The sequence below is a fragment of the Pyrus communis genome, chromosome 16 (assembly GCF_041283825.1).
Source record: "Pyrus communis isolate YQ-2024b chromosome 16, ASM4128382v1, whole genome shotgun sequence".
NCBI lineage: Eukaryota > Viridiplantae > Streptophyta > Magnoliopsida > Rosales > Rosaceae > Pyrus > Pyrus communis.
In genome coordinates, this window is record NC_142580.1 from 5,387,257 (window position 1) to 5,411,316 (window position 24,060).

Sequence of the window (24,060 nt, forward strand, 5' to 3'; positions counted from 1 at the left end):
GGCCAAAGCCCATAAAGAGCACGGGTTTTAATTTTACGCTTGACGACCCGGAAAGGTCAATGATTCCATCAAGTCGATGTTGATGATCTCGTGGTCCAGGTACACTCTGTTTTTTTTTCCAATGTTCACACTTGGAAACTTAAGTACGAAGATTGCAATTGCGCCTTAAAAAAACAAGGTGATGTGAAATAGACAATATGTGTACAGTGACAATTAAAAATTTCTCGAGATCTGAGTGGGGTGACGCTGACGCGTACATGCTGACGCATCCAACGGAGCTCGTACGCAAACCTATGCAAGAGAGAATTCTAGACTCCCTCGCAATATAAATACACCCCACCATGGGTTTCCCCCACACTACTCGCTTTCACAATTCACACGACCTCCGGTGAATTCGAAGTTCGAAATCCCTACCTAACATCCTAAAGATCAAAAATGTCGGACGGCGAAGTTGAAGCTGCCGAGCTGGTCGGCGCCGAACCCCACGACTTTGTCTCGCTTCTTTCGTCTTCCGAGAGGGACTTTCTTGTCCGTAACAATGGTGATCAGGTAAAATTTCACCTATTTTTTTCGATCCTCTGTTGGGTTGAATTTTTATTTCTGCGGTTTACTGAACTGAGCATTTGTTTGTGCAAACTGAAGTTATGGGATTGCTTAGGGACCTTAGCGTACGATCTGGGCTGTTTCCCTCTCGACTTTGTGGATCTTTTCCATATCAAAACAAATTCTCGGATTTTAAGAAAAACTGATTTAAGATGAATTCTTTTTGGTTGTTTTGGGGAAAGATGGCAAACAGTCCCTAAGTTCCTCAACCCCTCCAACTATTTGATACATATTGTTTTACTAAACTGTCTTTAATTTGATTAATTTCGAACAGGGATGATGTTTAAGTGATAATTATGAAAATAAACGGTTTGGATTATGATGTAACTACTGTCTTTGAATTGTGATTTTTTCGGAACCATGTATCAACTTGAATAGTGATTGGTTTAGAGAGACTAATTTCAAAGGCTCGCTGAACTATCTGGAAAACAAAATTTAGAGGTGTGGAGGGGTTAGTTTCGATCGTTATATTGGCGATGGGATGATATAAGAGAGGAATCATATGTCAAGTTTTGGATTTGCAGATTAAGGTTGAGAGCTTGAAGGGGAAAAAGCTTGGGCTGTATTTTTCTGCATCATGGTGCGGTCCGTGCAAACGATTCACCCCAGCTTTGGTTGAGGCCTACAATGAACTCTCTCCAAAAGGTGATTTTGAGATTGTATTTATCTCCGCTGATGAAGACAATGAGTCATTCGAAGAGTACTTCGCGAAGATGCCATGGCTTGCAATTCCGTTCTCTGATTCAGAGGCGCGCGATCGCGTGGATGAGTTGTTCAAAGTTAGAGGGATACCCCATCTTGTGATCCTTGGCGAAGATGGTAAAGTTTTGAGTGACGGTGGAGTTGGGATTATTCAGGAGTACGGAGCTGATGCGTACCCTTTTACGCCGGAAAAGTTGAAAGAGCTGAAAGATCAAGAAGAAGCTGCCAGAAGGGATCAGTCCTTGAAAACAATCCTGGTCACCCGCTCGCGCAACTTTGTAATTTCAAATGATGGAGAGAAGGTAAGTTTCAGTGCTGCTACTTGTTTATGAAACTGACTTACTAGTATCGTATTTTTATGAATTCTGCATGAATTGTTGCACAATCTGAATTTTGTTATTGATGTGTGCATAAATCAAGGTGCCCGTTTCTGAACTAGAAGGGAAGATAGTGGCTCTCTATTTCTCATTGTTCTCGTACGGTCCGTGCGTAGAATTTACTCCAAAACTTGTGGAGGCTCATGAGAAGCTAAAAGCAAATGGAGAGAACTTCGAGATTGTGTTGGTGCCACTTGATGATGATGAAGAATCATTCAAGCAATATTTGGAGAAAATGCCTTGGTTTTCTTTACCCATCGGGGACAAAAGTGTACAGAAGTTGGCTCGGTACTTTGAGCTCTCAACCTTGCCCACAGTGGTTGTTATTGGGGCAGATGGTAAAACACTTAATGAGAACGTTGCCGATGCCATTGACGAGCATGGGAGTCTGGCTTACCCCTTCACACCAGAGAAGTTTGCAGAGCTCGTTGAGATAGAAAAGGCAAAGGAGAAAGCTCAAACCCTGGAGTCAATTTTGATTTCCGGGGATCGAAATTTTGTCATTGGAAAAGATGGAACTCAGGTAAGATATAGGTTCCCGTTTTATGGTTTATACTGTGATTCTTTTGTGTAATGTGAGGACAAATGCCCGAAGATGGCTTCTTTCAGGGCATGTAATTTGTATGTGCGTGTGCATCTGTGTGTTTTCTGTGGCAATAAGTGAATAACAACTATTATTTCTGCATTCAGATCCCTGTGACAGATCTAGTGGGGAAGAACATTCTCCTGTACTTCTCAGCTCACTGGTGCCCTCCATGCCGTGCCTTTCTGCCAAAACTTGTTGAAGCCTACCACGAGATTAAGGCCAAGGACGATGCATTTGAAGTCATTTTCATCTCCAGTGACAGAGACCAAAACGCATTTGATGAGTTTTTCGCCACAATGCCATGGCTTGCTCTTCCCTTTGGTGACTCAAGGAAAGCCTTGTTGAGTCGCAAATTCAAGGTCCAGGGCATCCCCATGCTCATAGCAATCGGTCCTACTGGCCAAACCGTCACAAAAGAAGCAAGAAATCTCATCACGCATCATGGGGCAAATGCTTATCCTTTCACCGAAGAGCGAGTGAAGGAGATTGAAGCGGAATTTGAGGAGATGGCAAAGGGGTGGCCTGAGAAGTTGAAGAGTGCACTCCATGAGGAGCACGAGCTTGTGCTCTCCAAGCGTAAAGCTTTTGTGTGTGATGGGTGCGGAGAACCGGGAGGGGGGTGGTCATTCTACTGTAAGGAGTGTGATTTCGATCTCCACCCGAAGTGCGCGTTGGAGGGAGATAAAAAGACCGAAAACGGTGCCAAGCAGGAAGAAGAGGAATCCAAAGAAGGATGGGTTTGTGATGGTGGTGTTTGCACAAAGGCTTAAGAAGTATGCATCATGTTTGTGTAATGTGTGTGTGAGATAATAAGGCTTGAAACTGCATCTAGCAATTAGTGGCTTGTTATGTTGATGTCGTTTCAGATGGTGTAATATTATAATTATCATTATAAGAGAGTGTGACAAATTAAGAACTCTACGGTTTTTATTTTGCTTTAAGTACTTTTTTATGCATTAGTTATCAGAAAAATATGTGGAGTGCTACTTAAGCGTTTATTGTTACTTTTTACATATCTTGTTAATTATTTTTAATCATCTCTCACCTTTTGTTTTTCGGTCATAAAGTCCACAAATGAGCTCCTCCCACCTCCAACAAAACCAAAAATGCTACTTACTACAGAAAACACTAGGGATACGGAGGTTTGACCCAAACTCGTCTCCCTTCTCTTTACTCTTATTTTCATGCCACTAATCCGCTAACAAAAAGGGTATCCAAACATACTGGGTGAGAGAGAGAGAAAGAGAGAGAGGGAGAGAAAAGCGATTGGGTGAGAGAGACAGAAAATTGATCAAGACTCGTTTGGAAAGTACTTATAAATGATCAAAAACACTTTTAGAGAGAGAGAGAGAGAAGCGATTGGGTGAGAGAGACAAAAAAAAAAAAAAAAACGAACCAACGAACCGAACTGAACGTCGAATTGGAGCCAAAGAAATCAAACCGGAATCTTTTGGTTCGGTTTCGATTTTAGTGATTCAGAAATCGAACCGAACCAAATTAAATATGTATTAATTTTATTTATTTATGTTGGATACAGTGTTCTAAAAATCGACGGCCAACCATTCCGATTAAAGTCAAATTGTTTCATAAGTTGCAAACCCATTCGATGGTGCCTAAGCAAGGGTCTAGACGGGTTAGGCGGGCTAGGCGGGGCTGGACGGTTGAGAGATCTGCCTGGACGATTGAGTTTATCCAAAAAAGAATTGCATCCAGAACGAAAAACGTAAAGTCTGATGGCCACCGACAAAAAGATGCATTAGCAGGAGCAACGGGTGAGAACATGAAGACAATAAATAGTTTAAATGACATATACTATACGTAGTCATTTGCTATAGCCTATTTAAGTGGACCCGCAACTTTCCGTTTTCCAAAGCTAAATGGACTTCAAAATTTAATGGCCTTCTTGACCAAACCAAAAACGTCCAAAACAACAATACGACAAAAGAAAGTTAATGGGCTTCTTCATTTCTAGTTTTTTATTAGACTTAGTGGACCTACATTAAGTTTTTAATATTTGAAAATTTCAAGTATAAGAATGTAATTATTTATATGTTTTATAGTAACTTCAATAAAAAAATAAAGAAATATATATACATATATGTAATGTCATCCAATTTATAGGTTTTCTTCTAAGTAAAAATAGACACTATTTTTATGAGATATAATAATTTACTTAAATCCGCCTAGCCTACTTAATTCTTGCCGCCTAGATGCTAGGTCTCAGCTCGCTGTCCGATTAGCGCTTAACGTTTTTTAGAACATTGGTTGGATGTTTATTTTGCAAGTACAATTTCAAATAAATTGTTCACCTAATTTTAAGCTCAAATATGTTGAAAGCCCTTTCTTCCTTTTTTTTTTTTTTGTTTTTTTGTTTTTTTTTCTCTCAAGTGCTATTGAAAACTCTGCTAAGGTTTGAAGACAAACCGTAGAGCACATAAAGCGTGGTGGAGGCAGGCAAGGAAGGCTTGCTGTTTCTGGTTTTGACACGAAAGAAGAGAAATACAACAAAAGCTACCCCAACTTTCAACAAACAGGGCTTAATCTCACCATCATTAGAAGCCATAATTGCAACTCATTAAACCAAATAATTTAGAAAATAATAATATTTTTCAATTTAAGAAAAAAAAACTGAACCAAACTGAAATCAAACCCAAAAAATCCAAAGGAAAATTGAACCGAATAGTAAATTCATTTTGGTTTTTGGTTTCGGCAAAAAACCAAATCAAATGGAACCGAACCCACCCCTAATATGAATTGGCTACAATACTTACATGTATTTAATATAATCATCATTTCGAGTCTTTGATGGTCAAACAATGGTTACATTAAGTACATATACTCGCATGAATTCTATATGATCATTAGATGTTGATTGTATTAAATACATCTAAATATTGCAGCTATTTCCACAACATACGTATTTCAACAATAAAAAAACTTGCATTTACATGATTTTACTGTTATAGTTGTTATATTTAATTTTCACAATTATTAAATCTTTTATTTTCAACCCTTCATTTTTCTTACCGCTCAGTGCTACGATTTTCTGCTTTCGTAAATTCAACAAGAGCTACTATTTTTAAATAAAAAAAAAACTATAATCTAGTGGGATTTACATTTAGGGATGATAACAAAGAATAATAATTGGCTACTCAAAAATGAGTAGAAACTCCTATTTAAAATTCCTCAAAATTGTTCGTTGTCAATTTATAGAACTTCGTGTTTATAATCAGAACCGTTCTTAGTATAAATCATGCTATAAAGATCAAAGATCGCCTATGCAAAAAATCAATTAAAATTAAGATTGTTTAGTGATTAAACTGTTTAAAAACAAATAAACGGTATCGATTTCATACTCATCTTTGAGTAGCCAAGTATTATCCCGTAACAAAAAGAAGCATCCAACTGAAACTCGAACTTGGCCGGCCACCTCGTATATTTATCGTTGAATTACATTTAGGGATAATAACAAAAGAAAGCATTCAACTTAGCTGGCCAGCTCGTATATTCTCAGTGGTTACTTGTGCCCTGGACGATCCTTTAAAAGGTCGCAAACTCTCACCACCAAACTTGAATTTACCAAACTTTAATTGCAGCACTCAGAGATAGAGAGACTCAGTAAGCATGGCTGACGGCGACGAACACGGCGTCACTCACGACCTCCTTTCTCTCCTTTCCTCCGCCGACAGAAACTTCCTCATCCGCAACAACGGCGACCAGGTAAAACTAAAAACCATTATATTTTCTCGTCAAAGTTTCCGACGGTATGTTCATTAAGATCGCAGGAAACTACTTGTATTTTGTTCGTAAAGTATTAAAATGTTAATCTATATGTAATTATAATAGCAACCCAGGTGATTAAATGCTCGGGAATTGCCTAGTTCAACCTCAAAATTTTGACTTTGGCATTTATGATAAGAAAGACTGATTGAGATGGCTGGTTTTTGATTTCTGGGTAAAAGGGTGATTTTTTGATGAATATGTAGGTTGAGATCAGTAGTTTGACCGGAAAGATTGTGGGGTTGTATTTCTCCGCCTCGTGGTGCGGCCCGTGCCTCCGGTTCACCCCAGACCTGGTGGAGGTTCACCAGGAATTGGCGGCCAAAGGCGACTTTGAAGTTGTGTTTATCTCTTCTGATAGAGATGAGGAATCGTTCACTGGATACTTCTCTAAAATGCCTTGGCTTTCGATTCCCTTTTCGGATTTGGAGACCCGGAAACGCCTCAAGGAGTTCTTCAAAGTCAGGGGGATTCCCAATCTTGTCATTATTGATGCCAATGGGAAGGTTTCTATTGATTATGGAACTAAAATTGTGAGGGACTACGGTGCCAATGGTTATCCGTTCACTGCGGAGAGGTTTGCAGAACTCGTTGAGATAGAAAAGGCAGAGGAGAAAGCTCAAACCCTGGAGTCAATTTTGATTTCCGGGGATCGAAATTTTGTCATTGGAAAAGATGGAACTGAGGTAAGACATAGGTTCCCTGCTTTTGTGATTTATACTGTGATATTCTTCTGTGTAAATAACTTGTATGTGCGTGTGCATCTGTGTGTTTCTTTTTGGTGGTAATAAGTGAATAATGGCTGTTATTTCTGCATTTAGATCCCTGTGGCAGATCTAGTGGGGAAGAACATCCTCCTTTATTTCTCAGCTCACTGGTGCCCTCCATGCCGCTCCTTTCTGCCAACACTCGTTGAAGCCTACCACGAGATTAAGGCCAAGGACGATGCATTTGAAGTCATTTTCATCTCAAGTGACAGAGACCAAGACTCTTTTGATGAGTTTTTTGCTACAATGCCATGGCTTGCTCTTCCCTTTGGTGACTCAAGGAAAGCGTTCTTGAGTCGCAAATTCAAGGTCCAGGGCATCCCCATGCTCGTAGCAATCGGTCCTACTGGGCAAACCGTCACAAGAGAAGCAAGAAATCACATAGTGGCTCACGGGGCAAAAGCTTATCCTTTCACCGAAGAGCATCTGAAGGAGCTTCAAGCGGAATCTGAGGAGATGGCAAAGGGGTGGCCTGAGAAGTTGAAGAGTGCACTCCATGAGAAGCACGAGCTTGTGCTCTCGAAGCGCACAGTTTTTGTGTGCGATGGGTGCAGAAAACCGGGAGCGGTGTGGTCATTCTACTGTAAGGAGTGTGATTTCGATCTCCACCCGAAGTGCGCGTTCGAGGGAGATAAAAAGACCGAAAATGATGGCAAACAGGAAGGAGAGGAATCCAAAGAATGATGAGTTTGTACAACAGCTTAAGAAGTATGTATGTGTAATGTGTGTGTGATATAAGGCTTGAAACTGCATTTAGCGTTTCATGACAAGCTAAGAAATATGTTTCCAGTTTAAAGTGGTGACTTGTTATGTTGATGTCGCTTCAGATGGTGCAATATTATAACTATTATTATAGGATGGATTGATAAACTAAGAATTTGACGGTAATTATTTCGTTTTTAGTTTTTTTTTGTTTTTTTTTTTTTTTGCGCTTTAGTTAGCAGAAAAATATGAAAAATGTTATTCATACATTTATTTTTTTACCGTTTACACTTCTTGTTAATTTTAATTTTTTATCATTAATCTTCTTTAGTTGAATTAATTCAACGATAAAAAAATAACGATAAATTGTCTAATATGACGATAAAAAATTAAATATTCAATGATAAAACATTTAAAAAATGTGTGATACGTAAAATTAAAATTAAGATATAGCAGTACCCTACCATGTCTCTCTCACCTTTTCTTTTTTCGCTCATAAATTCCACAAATGAGGCCCCCACGCCCCACCCACCCCATCAACACCCAAAAATGCTGTTTACTACAGGGAGCACTATGGATAAGGAGGTTTTGACCCAAACTCGTCTCCCTTATCTTTTCATGACCCAAGTTTGTTTGGAAAATACTTATAAATAATTAAAAATATTTTTAGAGAAAATACTTCTGAAACAAATTTTTATTAAAAATGTTAGTTAATCATGGAAAAATACATAACTAATGCTATTGAAACTCAATAACATTTTCGCTAAAAGCACTTTCAATTATTTAAAAGGAACCCAATAACATTTTCTCTAAAAACGTTTTCAGTCATTTAAAATCACTTTCTAAACGAGCATGAGTTCTTTGTGGATACATATATTCACATGAATTCTATGATTATCAGATGTTCCATTGTATTATTTAAATACATTCAAATATTGTAGCAAGTCCCACAATGTATATATTCCAACAAAAAAAAAATTGCATTTACATGATTTACATACAAGCATTTTACAGGGAGTAATGCTAGGTAGACTAAATTTGCAAATTAAATGACGTGTTACCAATAAAAAAATAAGCAAATTAATCAACACTTAAGTAATAATTTAATCATCAATTTTATGTCATTTAGTTTACAAATTTAAATTTCTCTAGCATAACCCTTTTACAAGTTTTATAGTCATTAATTTGATTTTCACAAATATAAATCTTCTATTTCATCCATTCATTTTTCGTACGGCCTTAGTGCTATGATCTTCTATTTTCAATTGTTCATGGTTGTGTCGTAAATTCAACAATAACTACAATTTTTAAATAAAAAAACTATTACCTCGTGGGATTTACATTTAGGGATAATAATAAGAAAAAGCGACCAACTGAAGCTCTTAGCCGGTCAGCTCGTTTATTGCGTGTCTTTATTATTATATTCTCAGTGGTAACTTGTGCCCTTGACGATACTCAAAAAAGTCGCAGACTCTCACCACCAAACTTTCCAATTGCAGCACGCAGAGATAGAGAGACTCGGTAAGCATGGCTAACGGCGACGTACACGGCGTCTCTCACAACCTCCTTTCTCTCCTCGCCTCCGCCGACAGAAACTTCCTCCTCCGCAACAACGGCGACCAGGTAAAAGTATAACCATTATATTTTCTCATCAAAGTTTCCGACTTTATGTTCATTAAGATTGCTGGAAACTATTTTTATACCGTTCGTGAAGTATTAAAATGTTAATCTAAGGGAGTGAATTTAATTGTGATTTTGAGGGATTTTAATTTTTTTAATAAATCTAGGTATTTAATCAGGATTTTAAAGTGAATTTTTGAAATTCAAGTGTCTTTAATTAGAATTTTAAGATAGTTTATTAAAATTTTTAGAAATTCGGTGTGTTCAATTAGGATTTTAAAGAAGTTTATAACATTTCAGATGTATTTAATTAGAAATTGATTTTAAATAATTTGAGAAAGTTGAGGAACTAGAAGAAAGTGTATTTTAAGTATCTACAAATCTCACGTCTCCCCATGAGATTTTGAAGGAATATTTTACAAATCAATTAAACTCTGTAAAAATCAATTAAAATTTATCAAATTCCCAATTGAATACATCCTTAAATGTAATTATAATTGAAACCCAGTTGATTAAATGCTCGGGAATTGCCTAATTCTATTTCAAAATGTTGGCTTTGGCATTTATGATATGAAAGATTGAGATGGCAGGTTTTTGATTTCTGGGTAAAATGGTGATTTTATGATGAATACGTAGGTTAAGATCAGTAGTTTGACTGGAAAGATTGTGGGGTTGTATTTCTCCGCCTCGTGGTGCGGCCCCTGCCGCCGGTTCACCCCAAACTTGGTGGAGGTTTACCAGGACTTGGCTGCCAAAGGCGACTTTGAAGTTGTGTTCATCTCTTCTGATAGAGATGAGGAGTCGTTCAATGGATACTTCTCTAAAATGCCCTGGCTTTCGATTCCCTTTTCGGATATGGAGACCCTGAAACGCCTCAAGGAGTTCTTCAAAGTCAGGGGGATTCCCCATCTTGTCATTATTGATGCCAATGGGAAGGTTTCCATTGATGATGGAACTAAAATTGTGATGGACCACGGCGTGGATGGTTATCCGTTTACCGCGGAGAAGATGAATTTCTTGATTGAGCAGGAAGCCGCGGCGAAGGAGAATCAGTCCCTGAGTTCTCTTTTGGTCTCTAACTCCCGGGATTATTTGATTTCGAAGGATGGGAATAAGGTACAAATTTTCCCCTTTGATGCTACATTGCTGGCACTTCTATAATGTTGGATTGCTATTGATTTTTATATGATTGAGATAGTTGATGATCGGGAATACTGAAAAAATGTATTGACAGGTTTCTGTGTCCGAGCTTGAAGGAAAGATTGTAGGGTTGTATTTCTCGCTTTATACTCACAAGCCATGCAAAGAATTTACTCAGGCACTTGTGAAGTTCCATGAGAAACTGAAGGAGAAGGGAGAGAACTTTGAGATTGTATTGATATCTCTAGACCTTGAAGAGGAACACTTCAAAGAAGGATTTCAAGTGTCATGGTTGGCATTGCCGTTTAAGGACAAGAACTGTGAAAAACTTGCTCGCTACTTTGCGCTTGAGAGCTTACCTAGACTAGTTATAATTGGGCAAGATGGGAAGACCTTACACTCCAATGCGGCTGAACTCATTGAAGAGTATGGCGCTGAAGCCTATCCGTTTACAGCAGAGAAGATTGCTGAGCTTGCTGAGTTGAAACTCGAAGAACAGACTGTACAGTCACTTTTGGTTGCTGGGGGCAGAGACTTTGTGGTTGAAAAGAACGGTTCCAGGGTACAATTTTCTTGCTGGTTCCTTTCCTAATGTTCTATGATATCAATTAAATTTCAAATGTTTCTTTATTGTCATTAGTCAGAGGTTTTTTAGTTGCATGCCTCAAGTTTCTGTTGTGTGTTTGATTAGGTACCGGTGTCTGAGCTTGCTGGGAAGCACCTTCTGCTCTATTGCTCTGCTCATTGGTGCCGTCCATGTCGTGCATTCATGCCTAAGCTTATAAAAGCATACAATCAGATAAAGGCAAAGGACAATGCAATCGAAATAATCTTCCTCTCAAGCGATCGTGATCATCATTCCTTTGAAGAATTCTTTGGGACCATGCCTTGGTTAGCCATCCCATTAGGCGATCCAAGGAAGACCCTCCTGCAGCGCAAATTCAAAATCCAAGCAATTCCTGCATTGGTAGCCATTAGCCCCAGCGGCCAGACGCTCAGCACGCAGGCCCGGCAACTCATACAGGCGCATGGAGCTAATGCTTATCCATTCACCGAAGAGCACTTGAAGCAATTGGAGGAAAAGCTGGAGGAAGAAGCGAAGGGGTGGCCTGAGAAAGTGAAGAGTATACTCCATGCTGAACACGAGCTCACTCGTGTGCTCCACCACGACTATATTTGCTGGTGTAGGGAGCCCGGAAGTGGCTGGTCTTTTTACTGCAAAGACTGCGACTTCGATCTCCACCCAAGATGTGCTTTGGGCAACAATGGAGGAACAAAGGATGATGACCCTCCCAAAGCAACCGAGGATTATATTTGTGACGGCGATGTGTGCCGTAAAGTTTGAGAAGGCATTTGAATTCCCCTATGCACCTGGATTTTGTAAACTGTGTTGTTTTATACAAGGTGGTTTTGTGTGTCTGATGCTAATTGCATGATGGAGGATGCTTTAAGAGCTTAATTAAGCGATGTAAAATTGTTATCCAATGTGAACATTTTATTTGCCTGAAGATTGTCTCATAAATAAATTTGTCGTGAGAAACTTTTATTCATGTGAAACTATTTTATTATGAATGTGTTTTCTGTTGTAAATTATATTCTGCATCCTTAAGTTTTCTAATTTTGAACTCATACGTTTTTTAATTTTTTTAATTTTTTTAATTTCTTTAATTTCATACAATGGCTCGCGGATCACTTGTTTACTGACACGGGACTGACAATCCAAATAATAATATTAAAATATGCCACATTGAAAAAGAAAAAAAAAATGGAAAAAAAATTTATAAATTAAATTATGTGTCTTCAATCAAAATGAGCATGTTGAAAAAATTTGGGGATAAAATTTACAAATTAAATTATGTGTCCCTAATAGGAATGAGTATGTTTATCAACGCTTAAGTAATAAACCAACCAATTGCCACTTAATACTATTACCTAGTGGTATTCCTCTTCACCTATAAGTAAGAAGTTTTAGGTTTGATTCTTGCCAAAGGCGAATTTAAACCATATTATTGCTAACCAATTATAAGGCTAAGCCCACCCTTTTTTCTTAGTGTAGATATTAACATTTGTTAAAAAAAAAAGTAATAAATTAATCACCAATTTTCATATATTTTAGTTTTAAAATTTTACCTACAAATTTAGTCTCCCAAATGTTTGTTTGTTACTCCATTTAGAAATTGAACACTAGTGTCATTTGCACACTTTTTAAAACTTTTTAAACATTTTTTTATTTTTATTTTTCCGATCGAAATAAATAGAAAGGATCAAACCACAAAATTAACAATTGCAGTGAAGGTAAAAAGGAATTTGAACCTTTGACCAAAAAAAAATAAAAAATGGAATTTGAACCATAAAAAACCCGATTCTTGGATCAGCTTCATAAATTCGACACTGGAATGAATATTCTTCCGATTACATCTTCTCTTTAACCTCTGTAAGTTAACCCAATTTATTCTACTTCCTGCTTAATCTTTGAGCTTTGTTTGCTGGGTTGGTTCTGTTAATTTCCACAACTATGGGGTTTTCTGAAATTTTGAGATGGGGAATTCTCTAATTATTCCGTTAATGTTTGAGTGATATCTCTGAAATTTGAGATGGGTTTTGTTTTTTCTTGATGTGGAAAGTAAAGGTCTTGAATTTGCTGTAAACGGTTGTTTCGATGGGTGAGACAGAGGTGACCACGACAAACGTAAACGTTGGCAAGAACGAGAGAAATGGGCAGCTCAAGCTCAAGGCCTTTAATTTGGCGTTTTCCAAAGCGTTGTTGCAGGTTCCTCAGAAGCTGCAAAATTGTGTAAAGGTTAGTCATTTCACTAAAGGCTGATGATTTGCTTGTGGCGTTATGGATTTGACACCCGCCTCGTGACAGTCGCAGCTAAAGAGACTGGTAAAGGATGACGGAGTGAAAACGGTGAGCTTTCTACCGAAAAAGGCTGCATCTTTGGAGGTTGAATTGGAGAAGCAGTTGCAAGCATGGAGAGAAAATCCTTCTTGGGTTGATCAACCACCAGATATGAAGGTGAGAATTGCTTTTTTCTCCTGTTCTAAACTTGTAGTATGCCATATTGGGAATAGACGCCAATAGAAATAGATGGATTCCATTTCTTAAACCATATTTGTGAAGTTCTTTGGAAAGGATAATTTCATATCAGTCAAGTTCTTGCATGTGATGGGGAGCCTTGGTGTTGCGTCAACGGAAAGGTTGCTCCTTGGTAAGGTTGCGTACGATAGATGTTCCCCCACCCTTACAAAGCAGGGAGCTTGTTGGCTGGGGGTCACCCTTTTAGTTAAGTTCTTACATGTATAGTCTTGGTCCCCTATGTACTAAGTATTCGTGCATAAATGCATCATGTTTCCATACCTGGAGACCTTCACGAAGCATATGTTAGTTAAGTGAGAAATTCTAGGCCGGAAGCACATTCTCTTTGGAAGGAATATCTCAAGAGTTTGTGGCTTCTCTTGATATCTACTGACCTTAAGTCACATAATATGGTTACTCTTTGCAGGTCAGCGTACCAAAGGGTTCTCTTTGCAACCTCAGTGTAAGCGTTGACGTTGGGTTGCCCCCGGATGCAGTATATAATATTGTAACTGACCCTGATAATAAGAGGGTTTTCAAAAATATTAAGGCAAGTGATATTATTCTATCGACTTTCCTTTCAGATTGAACTGGCAACAGCTCTCTCTTTGGAAGTTGAAGAGGCCTGGGAACCAATCCTTTTTTACTTTTTGATGTGTAGTGCGTTTTACTTTGTGTATTTCTTAATTCGAAAAGTTATAATCTGTCTCAGGAAGTGATATGCAGAAACGTTTTGGTTGACGAAGGTCATAGGCAGGTGGTTGAACTGGAGCAAGCTGCTATATGGAAGTTTCTTTGGTGGTCAGGGACCTTTGCGGTTTGTGTTTTAGTAGATCAAAACAGAAAAGATCACTCAGTAAGACTCAATCTTCTTCTAGTTGCACTGTAACATAAGAACTTGGTTTTTTTGTTTCATTTCCACTGGTTCTTTGTTACCCCATCACATATTTAGAATCTCCAGTATGCTTTATTTTATCGGCAAATCATATAATAAAAAATTAGTTTAGAAACATGTTCTGCAATGTCATGGTAAAATTAGATTTCTAATTTCTAAAAATGCCATTTGCCAGATGAAGTTCAAGCAAGTCAAAACAGGGTTTATGGAGAAATTTGAAGGCTGCTGGAGAATGGAACCTCTTTTTGTCGATGAAAAGACCTGCTTTCCGTTCAAACCCAAGACATGGGCAGATTATAATTCTTGCACAGGAGGCAAAGGAAGGATCGGTTCAAAGTTGAGCTTGGAGCAACTAATCCAGCCATCTATAGTTCCACCCCCACCTATTTCTTGGTACCTACGGGGAATCACCAGCAGGACTACTGAGATGCTGATAAACGACATGCTTGCGGAAGCTGCCAGATTAAGAGGAGAATTAAATCCTGAAGAGTCTAATAAAGAGATTGAAATGTCTCAGGACGGGGAAGTACTTAGTCACGTTGATAATGTATCTGACATCAAAGAAAGATGGGCCTTGCACAGGAGGAACGCAAAGCAATGCCATCGGAGGCTACTGCCTGTCAAATGATCGAATTCTGTTGAGTTTGTAATTAATACCAGCACTTATCCCTATTCGTTATGATGGAAATTGATATGTAATACCGTCAATAATCCGTGAAGTGTAGTGGCCTTTGCGCTGTGTATCAACTCCTCCCTTTCAACGAGGGTGGAGGATGAGATCGAGGATGATTCAACCCCCATGTATGTTGTACATTCTGATTGCCCGTCAGAAACTGTTTGTTGCTGTCCGCCTTGTAAGTTATGTTAATGTTGTAATGAGTCTGATGACATTGAAAGAAGATGCTATAATTTGCACTAAACATTATGTTTTTGTGTCCCCAAAAAGTGCTTTTAGAATTCATAAGCACTTTTAGCATTTTGGATATTTGGAAGCGGTTTTAACCATTTCAAAAACAATGTCGAAATAGACCCTTAATAGAAGCCAATAGAAGTTTGAAAGCTAAATACAAAACGCGAAACTGTAGTAACAGTTGAGAATTCATTTTATTGAACAACGATGCGCAGTTACAGTTTTTTTACAAGATACAAAACCTAGACGGATGGTCACAATTCAAAATCGAACAAGTGAAGTTACATTATGTGCTACTATAAAGTGTTCCTCTTTCTCCATCTGAAATTCTCTCTTTTAGTTTTGAATACATGTCCTAGTATTTTATCGACAATGTTACATACGCTACGGAAGTTTCAAGCCTTTGAACTCCACAGAATGCAGACAGGCAACCAAGAATTGCCTTTCGAATCTAACATCCAAGCCCCGGGGAGAGCCAGCGCAAATTATTGTGACAGGTAGACGCTGCAGTCTATACTTTGGTTTTCGTTCAAGTCCCCATTTGGTGGATCATGACTCTTATCACCTCCGAGGGATGCACCCACTGGGGATTGTTGCACCGACTGATGGACTTTCAAGTCCTCAAAACCATGCTTTTCATAGCTCATGAATGAACCCAATGCTCCAAGAAATCCTTCGTGTTTTAAGAACATCGCTTTTGCTTCACCTTTAGACCTGCAAATAAGGATCAAATGAATGAAATTTTAACCCCAAAACCACGAGGAAAGATGGATGTAAAAATCTAAATCAGGCTCAGAATGTGACGCAACAGTCAAATTTTGACATAATTTATACTTCCAATTCTTAGTACGAATCAATTCTGACGCACAGGCTTACCAGAAATGAACGGCAACAGCAATTGTGTCCATGGTGTAAGCATGGCCCCTAATGAAAAATCCAGCAAAAAATATTCGCTTGAGCCCAAATCTCAGTGCATTCAAGTATGAGATCTGGAGAGAAGATAAAATTTGAAGCAATATGATCGGCATGTTAACAAAAATAGTTTCAATCTTCTGGAAAAGGTTATGACAGAATCAAATAGTTGAAAAAATTTGATTCATTGCAAGTGACACATGTTTCTTTCCCTATGGTTTACCTGTCCAATATTATTTGAAATCATTCTTAAGAGGGACCGAGAAATATCTTCAGGTTTGTAATCTTCCAGCTCCTTGTTATCAGAAATTGCTTTGCCAAAGCTACAAGCAATGGCTGTTGATACAAGACCAATCTGTAATCATCAGAGAAATTACATCGCAATTAAGTACCGTGATACGAAAGCTAATGGAAACTAGGATCCCCTCATCATTGTTTAAATTTAGGAACCCTTTTAATTTGGCATACAGAAATACAACCAGAACGTATTCAACATCCAAAGTCAAAAGAAGGACCCGGCTATCATGAATGTGCATACCTTTGTATAGTCCATTCCACCATAGATGTCCCCGACAAGCATGTCTATCACTCTATTATTTCCCTGATGACTTAACTCCAGCAACTCGTCAAAACTGAGACACAATTGCAGCTTTGGCTATTAAGTGAAGTCATATAACAAGAATATCAATAGCTCTGTACATAAGCAAAAGACAACGTACTTCTTGCACTTTGTTAAAAGCTTCCCCAAACCCCAAAAGGTGCCACCACCAACACTAGTTCCACTCACTCGCTCAAACTTACCAGGTCCATCTACCTATCCAAGCACAATGCATACGACAATGTCAAGCCTTAAAAAGGTTAAACATATGAAACTAATACAGTAAATAAAGCATTGGCTTTGATGAGAATACCTTGATCATGCTGACACCAGAACCAATATTGACAAGCAGATAGGGATATAGATCTTCATGGTCAATCTTCACAAATTCTTTCTGACCACCCATGTATGTGAATGCTTCAGGGTGAACTGCCTACTTAAATAACAACCAAAATGGGAAGCTATTTTCAGGCAAGAAGGCAAACAAGACAGAAAATTTGCAATAAAGTTACTCGCATAGAGTAATGAGCAACAATACTTGAGGTTATCTTGTGCAGAAATATCTCTATAAATAGAAGCTGAATTTTGCAGACAAGCAAAGAAAACTTCCAATGAAATTGTCCATGGTTTTGTTCATCCCTATATTTCTTTAGTGCTAAACAATAAGAAATATCTCTATAAACAGAAGCTGAATTTTGCAAGTTCCATATTTCACAACTCATTCACTTTGATCTTCCTTCTGAAAGAAAACCGAGAGAATTTCCTCTCGTTTTGAGCTTGCTAGTGCTCATCCCAATTCCCAACCCACACATTCTATGACTCACATGACAGGACTTAGGAAATGCACCAAACTGAACATACCAATCTATGTAAGTGGTATTAGGATCCCACCTTAAGCAGAAAATTTGCTCCGGCCACAAGACAGTCCATTTCATCTGCCTTGTCAAGAGAAATCCCAATCTTTTCTTTAAAGAGATCTGCGTACTTGAATGCCCCACCACCTGTGGCCTGCTCACCATTGTCAATAAATTAGCTTGCATACATGGCAGAAAACAGTCATACAATGGCCAAACCAAACAATTGGTTTTTACCTTAATAACACACTTCGCGCTCCCAGAAGCTCCGTGTTGTTCGGAGCCTGAAATCATCTACAACCATAAGCAGTGACCCAAAACCAGAAAATGATAACTACAACTACTGAACAAGCAGATATATTCAGAGCATATATGATCTTCTTTCGTATTTCATTTTCAGAAGTTCAAATCTTCCGAAACTATAAAATTTTCGCAGTCAAACATATGGGTACTAATTACTTAAGCTGAAGTAGTTCATTTACCAATAAAAATGGTAGTTTGAACTTTCAATCCAAGATTTCAACATCAACACTTAGTTTAACAAAACAAGGTTAAATAGTCTCAATGAGTGAAAAAATGAATCTTCCCATTTCCCAAGTTGATTGAAACGAAATATGATACAAATGAATCAGGAGAGCAAAGCAATCAAATACTTGTTAAGCATTAAGCATACCAGTAAGGCGAAGTTGCTTGGATCGAATGAAGTCTATACAGTCATTGATTTTCTGAGTTTCGAACTTTGCAAAATGGAGCTTCCCTTCAAGAACAGGACTCCCTCTGTCGCCATTAGAAGCTGCTAAGCTATCATTCGAAGAAGACGAATCGTCACTGTTCGTTGAGAAATACACCAACTTTATCAGAGAACCTGCCAACAGACAAAACAAATACAAAAACAATCGAAAAATCATGAGAATTTGAGCAATTGAACTCCAAAAACAAAAACCAGGTTATGATCGAGGAGAGTGAATTGCCTCCAATATCGAGAGCAAGGTGGGAAATTTGAGCTTCCGAATTGGTGGGTTTTGAAATCTCTGTAATTCCAGCGTTCCCAATTTCCATTTCGGGTCGGCTTCCTCTTTTGATTTGAGCTTTTTTTGGAATCAAATTGCACTGTTGCCCCTCTGCAGTCTGCACTGCACCTAACCCATTATATATATACTTTTTTTTGTGGGGTCCGTCCTTCCTTCCTTCCTTCCTTCCTTCCTTCCGTCCTTCCCACAGAGAATTTCAACATCCAATGCGTTAGATTTCTTGGGAGATCACTCTGTTCAATCTCAACCTTTGACTTTCCAACGGGAGAAGGTAGGCGTTCGCCTTTCTTTCATCTCTCTCTACTTGCAGAGGCGCCGTTGGGTCATTCGTCGAGGGTAGTTTTGTAACCTTACATGAAGTAGTTTATATTTTACGTCTCTCCACTTATGTTATGACATCTAAAATACTAGCTTATACATAGAGCACTATAAAAAATTTCCCGACTTGTGAACACACTTTCTAACAGAAATAACCATACTATTGTATGTTTAAAGTTCATGTGTATTCTCGAGAGTATCTGAATGTGTTAAATATATGTTTATACATTTCCAAGCGCATTAACGAAGCTAGAATTTTAGCCTATGAGGACCCAAATGTCTCAATCCAAAACGCTTCTGATCTTACAAAAATTATTTTGTTGGGTGGTGAGCAAACAACCAACGTTGCTTGGGTTTAGTATGGTGTCATCCTCATTCTTAAACCTAAACTCCAAGACTCTTTGACTTTCTTCATCCCACTAAATCTTATACCACAGTCCTCAAAGCGCACAAGCAACAAATTACCTGAACTCCAAACCCAATAAAAGAAATTAAAGTAAAAATATTGGAGTGGGGCATTGAGCCTACAGAAAACTTTAAAAATCATAAGTATAACAATAAACTTTTCTAACAAAAAAAAAAAAAAAAAAAAAGTTAGACTTAGGACATCCTGGTCCCTTCATTACTCCACCCAAGCGTTGTCAACATGTACTAAAAATGTGATTATTGCACCTAAATCACAAAACACTGTGTATGGTAATGGTAGTTATAAATTATTGATAAATAAGTAGCAACTAGTCCAACTGCCCAACTCTCAACCTTATAATTCATCGCTACTCAACTGCTTTCCTCCTACCAAATTATTCCTCGATGCCCTCCAGCGATTTGTTTGTCTTCGCCCGCTCTACAAAACATTATCATAAACATCATGTGCTTTTATTTTGAATTTTTACTAAACAAGATAGGGAATTTTAGGTCGCTAAGCCGACCGATCGCATCACTTTTAAGACATTTTCGCTCGTAAAATATGAGCTTACTTTTTCTATATTTTGATCTTATCTAAATTTATGTTATTTTTTAAATTTTACGATATGAGAGTCATCATAATCTTACAGCAGAAGTTTTTTATTCCCGTTTACATTATAATATTATATTGAACCCCTCTCTGGTGCTCATTACTATATATTAAACGTGCGTGGCATCAACAGATTAAATAGATTATTATTGAGCATCTCTTGCAAATTAAATTGCAATCTGGGGAGTGGGGAAAGCAGATTATACATATCAAGCTGACCGGCGCACTGGCGCTTGTTGTTGACCGCAACCGGTGTCGTGACAGTGAACACGATTTGACCGACTGTTTCTTTAATAGGTAATTCCAAAGGGAGGCAGATTGTCTGCCCCTGTTTGGATGCTCTTTTCATCTCTTTTTATTTGTGTGATCATGATTAAATCACGTCAACATTTTATATTTTTATTATTTTTTATCTTATTATCTCTATAAAAAAATCAATATAAAATGTTGACATGACTTAACCGTAACCGCATAAAATAGTAAGGAATGAGAACGACACCAAACAGGAGGATAAACAATCTGCCTCCATTCCAAAGAGTTCATCCAGTAGTCTTTCGGAGACTGATGGAAAAAGTTACTCTCTAGATAAAGCAACAAACGAGGATCCATTTCAGATTTTTTTTTGAGAATTTTGAGAATTTTTTTATTATGTTCATTCATCGTACATTGTGTGGTTAAAAATTATTTTAAAATTTTTATTTAAAATTAAACATAAATAATACTTGACGAAAACAGATCACACAATTTATAATGAATGAACACGATTCAAAAATTTTTGAATCCTCACAAATAAGATCAGGAGAAAATCCTCTCATTATAGCAACAAGGAAAAAAGAGTGCTACTTTTCATTTATTCTCTTAATCATTGACTTGCACTTCGACAACTGAGAGTTGAGTGGTGGTGATTTGTGTGGAAGGAGAGCTAGACTTTATTTTCCACGTTCTCATCGACTTTCATCATTGTTTTATTTCCATCTATTTCATCTCACATTCACCACATGATTTACGTGATGGGTATGATATAACATGCATGGAAATATGTTTGACAATGGACAATATGTAAAATATATCATTTGTACACTGTCACGTGATGTCTCATGCTAATAATACAAGAACATGTATTTAACATTGTCCTACATATTTTTATGTTATTAACACATAACGCTACCGTGGCAGTGCATGTATGTCATACAAGTTTCATGAGAGGACCAAGAGTCCACCATTAAAAGCTTTATGAGGGGACCAAGAGTCCAAGACCGCATGTATAGTTTTAATAGAGATGTTAAATTGTGGAAGGACAGAGAGTTTATGGGACAAGGATTGTCTGCCCTTCACTTTCGATGCCCTCCCCGTGCCTCCTGTTTGTGAGGTCACGGTTAAGCTACGTCAACATTTTATATTACTATTCATTTTTGTCTTATTATATCTATAAAAATATATATATATAATGTTGACGTGGCTTAATCGTGACCACACAAAACAGGAGGGCACGGGGAGGGCACCGGAAGTGGAGGGTAGACAATCCTTGTCCGAGTTCATGGGAGGACAAAGTGTCTACCATTAAAAAATTTTTGTTTCCTCATATATATGGCACAATATTTTATAATATCAGCACGAAAATTAACGTTAAACTGTGGAAATGACAAATAGTCAATAGAAAGTCTCTTTGAGAGAATCTCCTTAGCATTTCTCATAGTTTTACCAAACGCACCCTACTTTGCTAGTTTTCGAGCTTTACGAGGGATTAGGGCTAGGTTCAGTTTGAAACGGTTCGGTTTTTTTCCAAAATCGAAACCGAAATTTCTTCGGTTCGGTTTTTTTTTTTTTTTTTTTTTTTTCGTTATTCGTCTTCTTCAATAGAAAAAAAAGAATTCCAAATTGCCAAAAAAAATTGAATACATTCTTCAATCAGTCCTCAAATGCACTTAATAAGATACCTTAAAAACAAACATATGCAACTGGTTGTTGGCAAATTACATCTAAACCAATCAAGAAATTTAAGTGCACCATCAGGAAACATATGAGATTTAAGCTGCTCATCAGCAATTAAACAACAATCCTTGCATTTCTTAATTTCCAAGTGAATCAAATTACATTCAAGAAATTTGAATTATGCATTACAGCTGACATCTACCATTTCACCCTTCTACTACCATGCACAATCAAGAAAAGCAAGAAAAGCAAAACAGGTGCATCATAAAAACCCAGAAATCGACAAATAAATAAGAGAGATTGGGGATCTTTGGTGAAGGGAGGGCTGCTGCGGCCCGCGGGTTATAGAGAAAAGGGTAACGATTTGGAACCCAATCCTTCAATCACAAATTAAACAAATTTACAAGATTAGGAACAAAATCGATGAAATTGATACAGCAAGAGCATCATTTTCGAACCTGAGCTTCTTGAAACAGGCATTGCGGCGGTGACCCACCTGAAAATGATGAACAGATTGCTGCAAATCCTTGTATAAATCGCTTATAGTTGCAGACATTTGAGCGTTCAAAGAAGAAATCATTCGAGTTGCCAGAATTCGACGGTGGGAGAGAGAGGCTGAGAAGTTAGAGAAGGTGAAACAAGAGTAAATGGGTGGAAGGCTAGGGTTTTGTGTTTACAAATCTTATAAAGAATTACAGTCCTGAATCAGTATAAATATTTTACTAATACGAATATAACAACACAAAGCTTGTTGTTAAGTTGGCTGAAGCAAGCAAGCAAACGCCTTTAACCAAGAGGTAAGGGGTTTGAAACCTCTACCCTTCAGATTTTAAATATAAATTGGTTCGGTTTCTGGACCACCAAAACCGAAACCGAACCAACCTATTTTGGTTCGGTTCGGTTCACCTAGTTTAGTTTGGTTTTTTTTTTCGATTCGGTTTTTTCCGACTTCGGTTCAGTGTTCAGTTCGATTTTTTTCGATTTTCGGTTTTTTAAACCCACCCTTACGAGGGATGCGTTACCCAACTTCTAGGAGGGACAATAAGGGGGCGTTTGTTGTACCAGACTGTTTCAGATTGGACTAGCTTCAAGGACTAAGCTGGACTGTCATAGACTAGACTAAGTTGGACTAGCTTAGTGAAGTGTTTGGCGTAGTGTCGGACTAAGAAGCAGACTAATTAATAAATTATAATATTATATTTATATCTATTAATATTTTATGTATCTATTAATATTTTATCTATTTTATTTTTAATTTATTTTTTTCTTTTTGGATTCTCTTCCTTTTTTTTGGAAACATCCACCATTTTTCCACCATTCTCCCTCGTTTTCTTCGGCACACCGTCTCCCTCTCATCCCTCTTTTTTCTCCCTGTTTTCTTCTTCAACGGAGGAAGCTGTGCATTTTGCACCTAATTTGGATCAAAGACCAACAAGTCTTTCTTCTTGTTCCTCTAACCAGAGATAGCTCTCTTTTTCACAAAAATCCCAAATCAAGGTAGAACATTTCTGGGTTTTTGGAGAAGAGCATTGTGGATTTTTGGAGGTCTTTCGTTTTTTGCCTACAGATTTATGGAGAAGTGCACAGCAACCCAAGGTAATAGATTTCTAGGTTTATTGCAGATTTTGATATTTTCTATATTTGGGATTTATAAGGTTTAATCTTCGAATTGAAGTGTTGTGTATGGTGTGGATTAAGCTTATTGGAAGCTTAACTTAATGAATTCATCTCTGAAGCAAAGAGGGGGTTGGGTTCACGGGACGGAATGGGCAGAGCTGTTTCAGATTTGGTGACCGGAGAAGAGGGTGGAAGGCATGATTTGGTAACTGGGTTCGCGGGAAGAAGGAGATCGGGGATGCATGCTTGCAGACGACGTGGGCGCTAGAGACGGGATTAGCAATCCACCAGTTTTCGAGGGGACCATCTAAGAACAGCTAGTGAAGCTTTTAGTCGGTGCGAGTCCAACTTAGTCTCATTAAAGGCAGTCTTTGTTTGCGCCAAACACGGGCTAGGACTCCTACCTAAGGCAGTCCAGTCCAGTGAGACTTAAAGAGGCCAAACAAACGTGCCCTAATTGGCTTCATTAATTTATGATAATGAGAAGTCTTATGATCAAACCAAATTACTATGACGGCTTCTCCATCTTTAAGTAAATATATCGTTATATATATATATATATATATATATATATATATAAATGCATGAGTAAATATACTATTGCTGCATATCAAGGCTCTAA

General features: G+C 37.9%; 5 protein-coding genes across 7 annotated transcripts; 4 read left to right on the forward strand and 1 right to left on the reverse strand.

Moving 5' to 3' along the window:
* The first annotated feature begins 175 nt into the window (after window positions 1–175).
* LOC137731809 (putative nucleoredoxin 1) lies at window positions 176–3,184 on the forward strand. Its single transcript, XM_068471035.2, has 4 exons — window positions 176–549; window positions 1,128–1,607; window positions 1,726–2,205; window positions 2,373–3,184. Exons 1-4 carry the CDS (start codon window positions 436–438, stop codon window positions 3,036–3,038), a joined length of 1,740 nt encoding a protein of 579 aa, XP_068327136.1. The 5' UTR covers window positions 176–435; the 3' UTR covers window positions 3,039–3,184.
* A 2,521-nt stretch (window positions 3,185–5,705) lies between these two features.
* On the forward strand, window positions 5,706–7,703 carry LOC137731810 (putative nucleoredoxin 1). Its single transcript, XM_068471036.2, has 3 exons — window positions 5,706–5,988; window positions 6,255–6,734; window positions 6,870–7,703. Exons 1-3 carry the CDS (start codon window positions 5,893–5,895, stop codon window positions 7,497–7,499), a joined length of 1,206 nt encoding a protein of 401 aa, XP_068327137.1. The 5' UTR covers window positions 5,706–5,892; the 3' UTR covers window positions 7,500–7,703.
* Window positions 7,704–8,849: 1,146 nt separating this feature from the next.
* Window positions 8,850–11,827, forward strand: LOC137731131 (putative nucleoredoxin 1). The gene is made up of 4 exons (XM_068470222.2): window positions 8,850–9,140; window positions 9,774–10,253; window positions 10,372–10,839; window positions 10,969–11,827. Exons 1-4 carry the CDS (start codon window positions 9,045–9,047, stop codon window positions 11,620–11,622), a joined length of 1,698 nt encoding a protein of 565 aa, XP_068326323.1. The 5' UTR covers window positions 8,850–9,044; the 3' UTR covers window positions 11,623–11,827.
* Window positions 11,828–12,559: 732 nt separating this feature from the next.
* Window positions 12,560–15,171, forward strand: LOC137731802 (uncharacterized). Of its 3 annotated transcripts, none has more exons than XM_068471026.2 (6): window positions 12,560–12,711; window positions 12,902–13,077; window positions 13,147–13,296; window positions 13,784–13,910; window positions 14,073–14,212; window positions 14,427–15,171. In XM_068471026.2, the coding sequence occupies exons 2-6, from the start codon at window positions 12,937–12,939 to the stop codon at window positions 14,877–14,879; spliced, it is 1,011 nt and encodes a 336-aa protein (XP_068327127.1). In that variant the 5' UTR covers window positions 12,560–12,711; window positions 12,902–12,936; the 3' UTR covers window positions 14,880–15,171. The 3 variants fall into 3 exon arrangements, with proteins under 3 accessions (XP_068327127.1, XP_068327126.1, XP_068327128.1); XM_068471025.2 differs by having other exon boundaries at window positions 12,907–13,077; XM_068471027.2 differs by having other exon boundaries at window positions 12,907–13,077; window positions 13,153–13,296.
* A 160-nt stretch (window positions 15,172–15,331) lies between these two features.
* LOC137731801 (pantothenate kinase 1) lies at window positions 15,332–18,943 on the reverse strand. Its single transcript, XM_068471023.2, has 10 exons — window positions 18,497–18,943; window positions 18,199–18,390; window positions 17,763–17,809; window positions 17,563–17,679; window positions 16,985–17,104; window positions 16,793–16,887; window positions 16,612–16,705; window positions 16,297–16,428; window positions 16,038–16,150; window positions 15,332–15,875 (listed from the first exon to the last, which is right to left on the reverse strand). Exons 1-10 carry the CDS (start codon window positions 18,582–18,584, stop codon window positions 15,647–15,649), a joined length of 1,227 nt encoding a protein of 408 aa, XP_068327124.1. The 5' UTR covers window positions 18,585–18,943; the 3' UTR covers window positions 15,332–15,646.
* Window positions 18,944–24,060: the final 5,117 nt, after the last annotated feature.

Bases quoted from the DNA above. Each gene is read 5' to 3' on its own strand.
- LOC137731809 (XM_068471035.2), top strand. From the start codon at position 436: ATGTCGGACGGCGAAGTTGAAGCTGCCGAGCTGGTCGGCGCCGAACCC. The intron at 1,608-1,725 runs GTAAGTTTCAGT...GCATAAATCAAG, and splicing joins TTTCAAATGATGGAGAGAAG to GTGCCCGTTTCTGAACTAGA. The intron at 2,206-2,372 runs GTAAGATATAGG...TTCTGCATTCAG, and splicing joins TTGGAAAAGATGGAACTCAG to ATCCCTGTGACAGATCTAGT.
- LOC137731802 (XM_068471026.2), top strand. From the start codon at position 12,937: ATGGGTGAGACAGAGGTGACCACGACAAACGTAAACGTTGGCAAGAAC. The intron at 13,297-13,783 runs GTGAGAATTGCT...TACTCTTTGCAG, and splicing joins ATCAACCACCAGATATGAAG to GTCAGCGTACCAAAGGGTTC. The intron at 13,911-14,072 runs GTGATATTATTC...TGTCTCAGGAAG, and splicing joins TTTCAAAAATATTAAGGCAA to TGATATGCAGAAACGTTTTG.
- LOC137731810 (XM_068471036.2), top strand. From the start codon at position 5,893: ATGGCTGACGGCGACGAACACGGCGTCACTCACGACCTCCTTTCTCTC. The intron at 5,989-6,254 runs GTAAAACTAAAA...ATGAATATGTAG, and splicing joins TCCGCAACAACGGCGACCAG to GTTGAGATCAGTAGTTTGAC. The intron at 6,735-6,869 runs GTAAGACATAGG...TTCTGCATTTAG, and splicing joins TTGGAAAAGATGGAACTGAG to ATCCCTGTGGCAGATCTAGT.
- LOC137731131 (XM_068470222.2), top strand. From the start codon at position 9,045: ATGGCTAACGGCGACGTACACGGCGTCTCTCACAACCTCCTTTCTCTC. The intron at 9,141-9,773 runs GTAAAAGTATAA...ATGAATACGTAG, and splicing joins TCCGCAACAACGGCGACCAG to GTTAAGATCAGTAGTTTGAC. The intron at 10,840-10,968 runs GTACAATTTTCT...GTGTTTGATTAG, and splicing joins TTGAAAAGAACGGTTCCAGG to GTACCGGTGTCTGAGCTTGC.
- LOC137731801 (XM_068471023.2), bottom strand. From the start codon at position 18,584: ATGGAAATTGGGAACGCTGGAATTACAGAGATTTCAAAACCCACCAAT. The intron at 16,429-16,611 runs GTATGCACATTC...TGATGATTACAG, and splicing joins GTGGAATGGACTATACAAAG to ATTGGTCTTGTATCAACAGC. The intron at 16,151-16,296 runs GTAAACCATAGG...TCTTCTCTCCAG, and splicing joins TTTCAAATAATATTGGACAG to ATCTCATACTTGAATGCACT.